This window comes from Phocoena sinus, chromosome 5, assembly GCF_008692025.1.
Source record: "Phocoena sinus isolate mPhoSin1 chromosome 5, mPhoSin1.pri, whole genome shotgun sequence".
In the NCBI taxonomy this organism is placed as follows: Eukaryota; Metazoa; Chordata; class Mammalia; order Artiodactyla; family Phocoenidae; genus Phocoena; species Phocoena sinus.
This window is the reverse complement of record NC_045767.1, coordinates 135,384,204-135,397,548: the sequence shown is the minus strand read 5'-3', so window position 1 is coordinate 135,397,548 and position 13,345 is coordinate 135,384,204. Positions and strand designations below refer to the sequence as shown.

Genomic DNA, 13,345 nt, shown 5'->3' with positions numbered 1-13,345 from the left:
GCCTAAACTCCTTTCCAGCTGGAAATGAAGGCATTTGGTATTCTGAATTAACTCCCTGGGTCACAAAGGAGCTATTCAACAAATGACTGTTTCCAGGAGCCAGATAGAACTAATGCACCGATTGATCATGGAAACCTACCCAAGCATGGGTGAGGAAAATCACCAGACTGCTTTTCTACTCTGTGCTCTGTCCCATGGACTGGGGCAGTAGCTTTTTTATACTCTGTTTTTTACCAGACAGATACAGCCTGTCTGGTAAAAGAGGTCTCCAAGATTTTTCAAACATTCCTTTTCATTCTGGGTGGCTGCATAGCTGTGTCCACGGTCTTTCATATTTGTCCACAGAGGGAGTGGTTCATATTGCTTGGAGCTTTGCTTCCCCGTGTTTTTCTTTTCTTTTTTTTTTTAAGTTGGTGCAATCAGGAAACACAGACTCTGAAGTCATCCAGCTCTGGGTTCAGACCATGCCAAGGACACTTAATAGTTCTAGAATATCTGGCAAGTCACTCAACCTTTTCTCAATTAGAAATTAAAGATAGTAACCTCTATCTCTCCTGGTTGTTGTGCAGACTTATAAAAACATGTATATGCTTATACACACACATATCGTCAAGTGCAAGACATACAGTATACGTTCAGACCTAATCAAAGTTAAAAATAATGATGTTTATTTGATGTGCTTCTCATTACAATAATTCACTGCAGACTTCCATACCAGCTTGTGCACATTATAGTTGTATATTCATGATCCTTTATTGTTTCTTTTGGTAGAGCGGGATGAGTCAAGCTTTGTCACAGCAATGGCAGATTGGTGACAGGAGTTACTAAAGAGCTATTTTTAACCTTTTATGGAACATCCATAAGTTAGAAGTTGTTATGCCTGCGCTTGGATGAGCTGCAGAGACAGCACTGAGGACGGAGCTTAGCCGATGGATCACTAGAAGCTCCAGCCCCTCCTGTAGCCACCTGAGTGGTGACATGCAATGACAGCACCTGCACTGCTAAATACGACTTTTACACATCATGTGTTCTCTCTTCTTGTTTACTGGATTCAAATTTCATTGGCTAAGCGGCATTTGCTGCCTTAGAAGGGGAGGAAAGTGAATGATTTATCCGCTTTCCATATAAATGGATATTGTCAATAGTGAGGATTAAATCCCTAGGCTTTAGCACAGTCTAGCTGGAGGGATTAACAAAACTATCTAATGGCTGAAGCTATCTCTCCTGTAAGCCTAATGGGGAAACAAGTACTGCTTTTCTGTTTAGAAAGCAACGGCGCTCTCAGCCACTCTCCCTCTGTTATTCGTTAGATAACGGGAAGTGACTTTTCCCAGGTAGCGGAGGGGCAGTGTGTTTGATCTTACCTCACTACACTCTTCCTAAAGACCTGCAGTGCCAGCGCTGCAGTAATTTTTAGGATGCAGTGACACCAGGATTTGGTCAGATATTTAAATACTATTTTTAGTGACTTTTAGTCACGTACCTGTTTGTGAAATGATGGAACAGAAAGTTGGGGGAGAAGCTTTCATCATTGTACTGTATGTCTCATATTTATTTCTGTTCTAATATTTCACTCAAGTTAAATCATGTGTAGACCCAGAGAACAGACTCCTACTTTTTTCCTTGAAACTGGTTTTGACATAAGACTAGCTTGCTTTTGATTTGATCTTGAACTTGATTTGATCATGATTATAAAACTCCAGCTGGATATGCTGTTTTAATGAATGTGCTTTAGAAAAGTGCATGGTCCTGGCTAGTGAGCTTTTTATAAAAATCCTTGTTCACAGATGCTTGGCCATGCCCACGCACAGGGGAGAGGTGACTCACTCCCTCATTCTTCCATATTTTAAATACACGGTTTCCTCATTTAGTCCATTTTTGGTCAATGAAATAGCCTACTTAAGACATGCTTCCTAGTAACTTTTTCTCTCCTTTGTTTCCTGATGGGAGCATGGGTCCACTCTGGGGTGTTCCAAATGCGGAAGATACTTTCCTATAGACCTTTTAACCAGCCTGGGAAAACTGCTTCAGATATTTGGAGCTCTGATAGACTTAACGAGCTGAATGTGTGACTGGGGGAAAGAAAGTATAAAACAAAATAGTAGTAATACATTAAGCACTCTGGTGCTGGGGATCCAAACTTGTAGGACATTTATTTCATTTACCGTCTGGCTCTGGTTCCAAAGACTTCCCACTGTAGCTTCCTCAGAATGCATGTGTTACGTCTGAACTAGAGATTCTTGACAAGGCCAGACTCACTGAATATACTGTCATTGAAGTATCTTATGTTGAAACTTTAGTCTAGGAGGCCAGTCACAGTTTCATTTGCAAAGTATCTTTTGAATTCAGGTAAGTACATTGTTTTTTTAGGCATAATGTTATTGCACACTTAATAAAATATTGTGTAGTGTAAAAATCACTCTTATATGCACTAGGAAACAAACAAACAAAAATTATGTGACTTGCTTTATTGCAATACTGTGGTAGTCTGGAACCAAACTGCAATATCTCTGAGACATGCTTGTACACTACACAGAATCTCAGATGACGATAACTTATCTAAAGATAAATAAAACTGGAAAGAGAAATAGAAAGTGCCAGAGGTAGATGTAGAGGACTGTCTCCCTGCTAAGAGATGTATGGTTATTAGATTTCTGGGGATAAGGCATGATTTGGACATCCAGGTTTATTATATTAACTCTCACAAAAGCAATAAGATACGTGTAGTTGATTTTGATGGTCTCAAGTCAGGTGATGGTGATGAGACCATCTGTGTAGGGGGTAGGAAGACAGAGGAGTCTAATCTTCCAGTTTTGTGTCTTGTTCTTTCCTCTCCTTGGTGGAGTGGGAGAAAAGATGAACTCATGAGATATACCACTCATACTGCCAACTACTAATTGGCACTTGCCAGCTCCCTCTACAAGGATTAAACCATGCGCTGCTGCAGCTGCTGACCTTCAACACCCCCTGAAAGTTCAGGTGGAGAGCAGAAATGAGGCCCTCTGTGCTCTGCAAAAAAGTGGCAGAACAGGTCTTCAGATAGTTAGATATTTTCAGGAGACAATTTTATGAGCTCAATTCTTGTATCTCCTCATATCTAGAAAAGCACTAAAATCCTTTGTGGTGACGTCTGTTCCTTGTGACGAGTAACCTTCACGAGACCAGCAGAAACCTTCTGCAAAAAATATGTGCTTGATTGCATGTACTCCCTCTTCACCAAAATCACATGTATACTGACCTGCCCCCCAAAATCTTTGGAGCAGTTTCTCAGAGCTCTCCGAAATGCTGTCTCCCGGGCTATAGTCCTCAAATTGCCCCAAATAAAACAACTCACAGCTCTCACGTTGTGCATTTTTTTTTTCGATTGATAATATGCTCAAGTAATCTGAGTTCTTCCTCATCCTTTGAAACTATATTTCTCAAACTAATCATGCCTGTGTCAGAATCACAATGGTCTTAGTAGAGTTAGAGCTCAGTGATCCTCTATTTTAAAGAAAGTCCATCACGTTTGTGAAGTTAAGCAGAGGTAGATATATTCAGTCCTTTACCTGACAAATGTAGTAGGCTCAGAAAGGCTCCAAGGCTCAGAAAATAAATAGACTCCTGTGGTAACAATACACATCTCCAGGCACTGGCTTTTAACTTTCTCCCACATCAATATAGGTTGGCTCTTCTATTACTTGGTCCTCCAGACTACTTCTTATCCACTTTCTTCCTTTCTCCCTCTCTCCCTTCCTCCATCCCTCTTTCTTTCCTTTCTTTACAACCACCGTATGCCAAGAATAGTTCTAGGGACTGGAGATTAATTAGTAAGTAAGAATGACTCCCTTATGGAGTTAATATTCTAGAAACGGTGAGTGGGAACATGGAATCGATTGAAAAAAACAAGATAATTATGGATGGTCAACAGCGCTTAAAAATAAACAATGTGAAAGGACAGAGGGTAAATAATTAATATTACAAATTATAATGGCTTATTCATATATAACTGATGCTACCCTGCAATAGGTGTATTAAAAGAAAAGAATTGCATAAAACAATCACATCTTCTAAGTTCTCTTTGAAGTTTCGTAACATGCTTAACACGTTAGAAGACGCTTAAAAAATCATTAGGGCCAACATTAATTTTGAAAGACTAGCTGAAGAGATAAAATTATTAAACAATTGGTGGGATGAAAACTATTTTAGTTTTAAGGCATTCTATGTGGCTCACAGGGATTCTCTGAACATGAATGCCAACATTTTTAGTATACTTTGACATTCTAAAAGAATGCTACAAACAATATATTTAAAATTTTTTAAAAACTTAATTTTAAATTTCAAGTTGTCTTATGATACTATGAACAGAGTTAAAGCAAAAAAAAAAAAAAAAAAAGAATATTTGAAACTACTTACTAAGGTTTCGAGCTACAATTGAAATTACTGTTTATTAATTGGAGCCCTGAGCTACACCTAACACAACAATACAGGCCTTACCTTTCTGTTTTAAGTGCTAATTGTTGCTGTTATTATTCTGAAATCCCTAGCCCTTGGAAGGAAATTCCCAGTTCTACTAGGATCTACCTACTGGCATTGCCAATGCCATTTTAACACCTGGTTTCTGCTGCCTTATTTTGTATACCTGACAGGTTTATGGGGTTTGTAAATATTGAATAGGATTAATTACCATGGCACTCCCAGACAGTCCTCACTTATCTCCTTCTCTACCCAAACAAAGGCTTATTTATTTGCATTTAGTTTGTTTCCACTAAAATAGCATTTTATCTGTGGGGTAAAACAATTCTTACCAATCTCATTATACATAAATATGTTGACTAGCTACAAGAACCCTTTTAAAAATCTTTAAAACTGTAATAGGCTTAACAACTCAAAATAAAGACTAACTGCCCATTCCCTATGTAGCAGTTCTAATAAATTTTAAAGAAAATGGATATGTACAAAGTCTGCAGAGACATCAGCACCATGCCTATCCTGTTAGCTTAAAAATATCTAGCGTTATTTATTCTTGCTTTTTTATTTAATTTTGTAAATGAATTCACATATGGTAGTCATTGAGCAAATGGCTCTTTAAGTCAAATATATATAACATAATAATCTAAATCCTGAGAACAAGTAGTTCCTTTTATTATTTTAATAAACAGTTGTCATGTGTGCACATTAAGGAAATATTTCATTCTAATATGTATTCCTAATGTGAATCAGCTTATTAAGACGACAGAATCTAAATGAAGAAAAAAGCTAAATCAATATACTCAATACAGCTGCTAATTTAAACTCAGACTCACAAGGGAATGACTTTGCATACTTAAACTCCACGGGCGGTTATTTTATGAAATGGGGAGAAGGCTGAGGAACACATTTGCCAAGCCATTAGCACCATTTCACTTCAAGAACTCTACGTTGGCTGCTCTTAAATTAAGCAAGGAGAATTTTAGGCTGAGGTTGGCTCTAATGCCTTGGCACATACAATACAACCAACCCCTAAACCTGTAAATGCCTCAAGGTTATGAAATCAAAACCTAAGGACAACCAGTCCTAAGGACAACAACTAGGCTTTAATCTGTAGCCAATTAGTACTTTCCTTACTTTGCTTTCACCTTCTCTCTGTAAAAGTTTTCCCTAGCTCCCGTCTGCAGAATGCTTCTAACACCTTTTGGTATGGCGCTGCCAGATTTGAATGGATTTTTGCTCAGATAAACACAACACTTTAATATGCTTCCGTTTATCTTTTAACATTGCTAATAAACTCAAGGGTGCCATTCTGCTGAGTGAAGTCTGCGTATGTATCCCCTCATTTTACTCTGAGGAACCATGATGCAAGAAGTAGTTGTCCCTTCTCTAAGGGACAATTTATACAAATTCTCTTGTGCTTCTAACCCTGGTTAACCTCTGTGACCCTATAAAATCCAAGTCTTCCCATATTGCTCTGCACACTTCCCAATCTGACCTAATCTCATTTCCTTTCCAACTCAAACCCATCATAGTATCCTCTGTAAATCCTGCTCTCTGATCAGAAAATTCTCTTTTGGCTTCTATTTTTATGAAAACATGTTCTTCACCATACTGACTTTAAGAAAATCTGGCTACCCCTTAAGAAAACCAGTTGTCCAATAATTTTAACAATTGGAGACTAATTTTTTTCTCACGTCTATTCTACCTCAATGGAAGGAAGATGGTCAAAAATTAAATGCTTCCCTATTGGCACTTCTGGATTTCTTCCTCCTCCCAAATGAGTTTTCTTTCATCAGATAGATAGATAGATAGATGATAGATAGATAGACAGATGGATGGATGATAAATAGAAGCTACTCCTTTGAATGTCAGGTCATTCAGTTACATAATTCTTTCTTATTCTCTCCCCATAATTCACCAATGATTTACCCCTCAATTCACAATATTTCTGTCTACCTTAACTCTTTATCAATATCCCCAGAAACTTCAAAATGCATATGAATAAATCACCAGGAAGAGTTCTATGCTTCTTTTCGTAGCAAATGATCATTAACCTTCTCTCTTCCAATGACCTTTTCCCACATGCCAGCCTACCAAAAGGAATGTGATCATACCTTAGGTCACTTCATCCTGAAATCCTTATTTCAAGCATTACAGGTCTGTTTTGGAATAACATATGTTCTTAAAACCAGAAATGTGTTACTGTGTAGCTGAGTGGCTGACCATACTAGTCACATACACAATACTTAGGGGAGAAACCCTGTTTGTTATTATGTTTCAAATAAAGACTATACTTTACATTTGTTAAGGCTTTTTCCGTGAGCTATTATCCTATGAGACATACATTTGAATATTAAGCAAATTTGGAGCATATTCCTACAAGGACAATTTTCACTGAAGCAAGCATTAGTAAAGCTCAGATTTCACCGTAGACCCAAACAGAGCCCTGGATTCTTGCTGTTGGAGAAGGCAATTTAAGAGAAGCAGGAGAGAGATACAGATAATAGAGATGAACCTCAGACACTTGTTTAGATTTGGGGAATGGAACTAAGAGAGAACACCAAACAAGCAAAGGTTTCACACCGTCAGCCTGGTCTTTGGGAAGAGCCAGAAAATTTGATTTTGCCTTTAGTGCATAGAACTGGTTACTGGCTGAGACCACTCAGTTCTACCACCTCATTCTGGATAGGACCCAGGCAGTATAGCACAGATTTAAGAAAAGATACAGGGCTGCCTAGACCAAAGTAAATTAAATGTCCATTTACCCGTTGTCAATAAAGAGAGAATAGACATCTTAAAACAAAAATGCTCAACAAATACTTTAAATGTGATTGAAATATTACCTTTGTCATATAGTAATTAAGACACGTATATGGGAGAGGAGAGAGTGATGAGCTGTTCTGTTCCTGTAAAAATGCTCCCACACTCTCCCCTGTCATCCAACCCCATGTCCCTCAGGAAGGCAAAAATCCTCACCAAGGGTGAGAATGGACATAATACACACTTGAGGAAAGAGAGAGAGGTGGGAGTTCACTTGGTTCTGAGGGTATAAAAAATAAGGCAGAAGACAGAAGATAAGAATTTCTACTAGTCTCAGGGATTGAAGACTTATTTGCCAAAGGAAAGACTGTGCCAGATATTGCTTTATTTTTTTTAACATCTTTATTGGAGTACAATTGATTTACAATGGTGTGTTAGTTTCTGCTGTATAACAAAGTGCATCAGCTATACGTACACATATATCCCCATATCCCCTCCCTCTTGCACATATCGGTTTTTGATATTGGTGTTATTATATTCTATAACTTGCCATTAGTTTTTAAGAAAGGCACATAGATGTTGGCGACTATTGAAAGTGATGTATTTGGTTATACACATTTAGGGGGAGAATATAAATAAAACAGAACTATATTGTTTTGAGTGATAAGGAATTTGGAGCCCCAGGGAAAATTAAGGAGTTGAAACTGAGAGATAGACTTGGGTCCTGCGTCTGTGGTACAGAAAATGCAAGGCATGATCTGGACAGAGCACAAGGAAAAGAAAAGTGTACAAAGTGCTTCATCTAAACTGGATTTCAATGTGTGATTTGTGTAATATGTGATATAATCCCATCCTCTACCACCCTATACATCTTCAGTCATTCAACCAAGTACATATTGCTTTTTGCAAATGGATTGTGTGTGTGTGTGTGTGTGTGTGTGTGTGTGTGTGTGTGTGTGTAGCTCAAAGAGAAATGCAAAGGGAATGACAGACATCTGGATTATAGAAATGTAATACTATTATTACAATTACTACTACTATTATCAGTACTCAGTTACTGTACTATACTAACTGAGGACTTATATATTTTTAAAATGTTTAAATTGTAAAATACAGTCAATTAAAGCATATTGTTTCTTTCATAACACATCTATGTCTGTCTTAATCAAGATATTGCTTTCAATTATTTCTTCTAACTTGGTTTTATGGGCAAGAAAAAACTGCACAAAACTAGGTATTTTACAGTTTGACAGGTAAGGATATTTTAGTATAATATATATCAGCATCTTAAAAACAAAATATATATGATATTTATTTAAAGTTTAGTTCAATTTAACATCATATCTGTAAAGACAGGGGCACTATATACTCTGGAGAAAAATGCCCAACACCACAGTGGTTGCAGAATGATGCCATGTACATGTCTCTAGCCTAGAACTCAGGATTTAACAACATTCATACTAGCTACGTGAGATAAGCAGATGAGTACTTCAAATGATATGAGCAAAATAAATAATGAATAAATAAATAAAACATGCTACCATTTATTTTTCCTAATTTCTTGGAATAACCAAACTATTTTTCTTCTTTTGTAAGAAACATTTTTTCATTGTGAAAATTGGTATTAAAATGTTTGCATATTTAATAATGTGTACATAGATTTCTGGGTTATAATGGCCGATTTGTTGTCACCTATCAGCCGATTGTAAACATTAAAAAATGCAGGGTTTCCCTGGTGGCGTAGTGGTTGAGAATCTGCCTGCCAATGCAGGGGACACGGGTTCAAGCCCTGGTATGGGAAGATCCCACATGCTGCGGAGCGACTGGGCCCGTGAGCCACAATTACTGAGCCTGTGCTCCGCAACAACAGAGGCCGCGATAGTGAGAGGCCTGCGCACCGTGATGAAGAGTGGCCCCCCTTGCCACAACTAGAGAAAGCCCATGCACAGAAACGAAGACCCAACACAGCCATAAATAAATACATTTTTAAAAAATGCAAAGGATGAACTGGATGGAAATATTGATCAGTTGCTTATCCACTAACTCAAGCATGTGTGCCCTCTTTATATTTCCATTATCCTCCACGGATAATCCTCCACAAACTTAGATTGGAAAATTTAACTAGAGCTAACAATTACATCATGTTTTCTATGTGCTAGTTATGTTTCTAAGAAGTCTACATTTTCAAAATAATATCAATATCACATCCAGCTTACATACTAGGTGTTATTATCATTGTTGATATGTAGAAAGGGAAGTTGGGACACAGAGAGTTTGGGTCATTTGCTAAAGGTTGCACAGGAATTAAGTAGTAGATATGAGTCCAGGTTCTATAATCAAAGTTCTTAAACTGTGATACTATAGATCTTACCCCCTTTAACTATTGCTTTTTATTATCTCTTTCTTCTCTCAACTACCTCTAGTTTCTAATTTACTTGAAAATCTGCAAGAGAAACTTTAGAATATATATTCATTATGTGGAGTATGAACAGAACACGGGCAGCCAGCTTTTATGCTGAATTTATAAAACCTCTAAGCCAAATTACGTTCATTAATTTTTACTTGTCATTGGCAGTATCTTGGAATTACAGATTACATTTCTGCTAATAATAGCTTGTAAATTATTAGCAGACACCATTAAGATCCTTTTCCCTTTTACTCTTTTAATTTAAATTATTTTGAAACTTGATATTAAATGAGGATATTATATGTTTCCAAGCTGATTTTTAAAGTCATATATTTGACTTTAATATTATAATACTTGGAATACAAGTTCTTTAAAAGCAGCTGTAACCTAAAAAGACACAAGTCAAAAACAATATTTATGCTCGTAAGAGCTAGAAATGTATTATATCTTTTCCACGGCGTCAGTTACAACCTTCTGGTTTTTTCATAGCTGATTGCTGACAGGTGAGACACTAACATTTCCACTCTATAAAGCTGAAGGAAGGACTGGGGCATGTCTTCAGGGGTTAGTAAGTATTACCTCCCCAGATCCTTCCTTGCCTGTACCTTGTGGATGGTCAACATATAAACAGGATTCTGAAGATCCTTTCTGCTCTCACATGATAACTTTCAGATGAATTGGAAGGGCACTTTTCAGATGTAAAAGCAAATCCAAATCAAAGGTAACAGGAAAAACAAAACTAAACGTTGTAGCAGATGACTTTATTATGGGTGTGCTCTGTCCTCCCCAAAGATATGTTCAAGTCTTAACCCTGAGGACTTCAGAATGTAAACTTTTTTGGAAATAGGGTCATTGAAGATGTAATTAGATACTGTAAGATGTGGTCCTGCTAGAGTAGGGTGGACCTTCAGTCCAATATGACTGGTATCTTTGAAGAAGGGACAAAATGATGTGAAAACAAATACACAGAGAGAAGCTATTTGACTGCAGAGGAAGGGACTAGAGTGATGCACCTACAAGCCAAGGAATGCCTGGCACTACCGGAAGCTGAAAGAGGCAAGAAAAGACTCTCCCCCGCAAGAGGCTTCAGATAGAGCATAGCCCTGCCAACACCTCCATCTCAGACGCTGAGCCTCCAGAACTGACAGAGAGGTTGTCTGAGCCACCCAGTTTGCGGTACTTTGTTATGGCCACCCTAGGAAACTAATATAAACTCGGATGTAGCAGAAACTTGAAACAATTATAGGTGAGTGATGTCAATGCCATTTTTCAGTGATGAGCAATTTTCTTTTTGGACTCAGAAGTGGGTCCTAGATTTGGTCAGATCATGTGTCACACCCAACCACTGGTTAAAGTAGTGTAGACATGTTAATGAAAACTAAAAACTATTATAAAATAAAAAAGTAAGAAACAAAACCAAAAACACAATATATTTGAATATGTCAGCCATGCATAGATCCAAGTGACATACCTTAATTATAAATTCATTTTAACTGAATTATGTCATTACTAGAAATGTAAAATTCTAAAGAGTTTCATTCTTGAAAAATAAATTATGACATGTATGACAACATGAATATCTTAATTAAAAGTGGTCTAACTTTACCTTAAAATTCCAGAGTTTCATTCCTTGAATCCCAGGGCCTGGGACTTAGTAACTACTCATTAAATGTAAGCTGAATTAAAGAAGATAATGAAAACGGTGTGTTTTTTAATTACCTAGAATGACAAGTCAATTTGCTCACAAGGTCACTTTGATATGAAGTCTCTAAGCTAAGTTACACTATCCTAAAACTTGAAATACTTGCATAGTAAGACCGATATTCCACATTGTTGGATTTTTTTTTTTTTTTTGCGGTACGTGGGCCTCTTACTGTTGCAGCCTCTCCTGTATGTGGGATCCTCCTGGACCGGGGCACGAACACGCGTCCGCTGCATTGGCAGGCGGACTCTCAACCACTGCGCCACCAGGGAAGCCCCTGTTGGATTTTTTTAAGTAACCCGTAAAATTAAATATGAAATGTGAATGGCATGATGTTGTGGAAATAGACAATTGAATTTTTTTTTTGAAAACTATATTTCCTGTTAAGCACAGCAGCAAAATCCACCTTAAGATCCACTATAGGAATTACAATGGACTCAGCAACACTCCTCAGGGCTATCACCAATCTCCTAGTCGCCCTGGAGTGGCTTATTCTCTCCTTTGCTCCCTAAAAACCTATATATATATTTGTGGAGCAATTTTATGTCCATCATTTTACATTTCCATCACTATTCACAAGTAATTTAGGTTCTTAAATCTGGGTATTTCAATTTCCTTCAGCAGTCTGTCTCAGTAACACACACATTAAAATATTTCTAATTTTCCAAAATGGCTCACATAAAGACCTTTTGTCTATTAAAATATTATCTTCTCTTTAATAACAGTTTGTCTATATGTATCATTTTGGTGGCAATTTTCAAAGAAATGAAATTTAATAATGTTGACATAATATTAAAATCAGATTTAATATACCTGATCTTTGATAATTAAAAAAGTACTGGAGTAGGTCAATAATTGAATACCTTCTTAAATCACTTATTTACAATATGTTATAGTTGTACTCAATTGCTGTTCAGTAATTCCCTTGAATACCTAAACAAGCTTCCATTGACTGATAGAAAATTAAACATTACAAAAGCTCCAGAACATATCTGGAGATATTTTATAAACTCTATAAGAGAGAACTGGCAATTCCTTTAGGTATTTAAGGTATAGAAACCGGTCAAAAGTAGGTATCTCTTTTAAATTGTACAACATCATATAAATGTTACTTAAAATTAATACTGCTGATAGAGTAGTCAAATTTTTCTCTTAAAAATATTTTATGTCTATAGTCAATTTATATGAATAAAAATATTTTTATTTATATAGCATAAATTCATACAAATGTAAACATATTGCATACGGTATACTTAAATTAGCTTGTTAATTTAGTCATTAATCTTACCTGAGTTAGTTCATTGATATCTACAAGTCCATTACTGTCGGCATCAAAACATTTAAACATTTGATCCACCAGCAACTTCTTCAGAAATACGTCATCACCGTTAGGGTTTTCATTGTCTCGTGTAACATACTTTTGATTTTGTAAATCTAAAAGCATGCTTTTCATCTTGCTGTATTCAGTGGCCTCGCAGTTATCTCCTGTAACAAAAGAACTAAGTTATTTTCAAAACAATAACTTATTTTTGTATTTTCAAAACAATCATTTATTTTATTAATGTTTTAAGCTGATATCTAGTAGATAACATACTTTGTACATAATATTTATGTTTCTACTTGCATACTTTACCACTTGTACAAGGAAAAAAGAATGGGCTATTTACATGAGAGGACAGAAAATTTTCATTAGTATCAAATCCAATAACAACACAAATACTGTGTGTTTTCTCGATGACAGTCATTGATTCTATGAATGTACATAGAAAAACATTATAGCTTCAATTGGCTCCAATGTTTAAATACACTACCTTAGTTTAACTCCTCACTACACATGTCTATAGGTGATAATTTCACAGGTTTTGAACATGAGGTTCAGGGAGATGAAATGGCTCACCCAAACAAAGGGTTAGATTGTGCTGGATTTTGTGCTTAAACTGACATATATATCTGGCTCCAAAAGAGTATAGTAAGTTTTTAATTGGACATATATATATTTTTTACATTTGGATTTGTTTTGAAGA

At 36.5% G+C, this 13,345-nt stretch overlaps 1 protein-coding gene across 3 annotated transcripts in view; it reads right to left on the bottom strand.

The window, feature by feature from the left end:
• Nucleotides 1-13,345, bottom strand: part of FSTL5 (follistatin like 5) — a 728,230-nt gene that overhangs the window by 330,588 nt on the left and 384,297 nt on the right. For all 3 annotated transcript variants that reach the window (XM_032633746.1, XM_032633747.1, XM_032633745.1), the window contains exon 5: nucleotides 12,610-12,806. In XM_032633746.1, coding sequence (XP_032489637.1) covers nucleotides 12,610-12,806 — 197 coding nt within the window. The remainder of the gene's footprint in view (nucleotides 1-12,609; nucleotides 12,807-13,345) is intronic.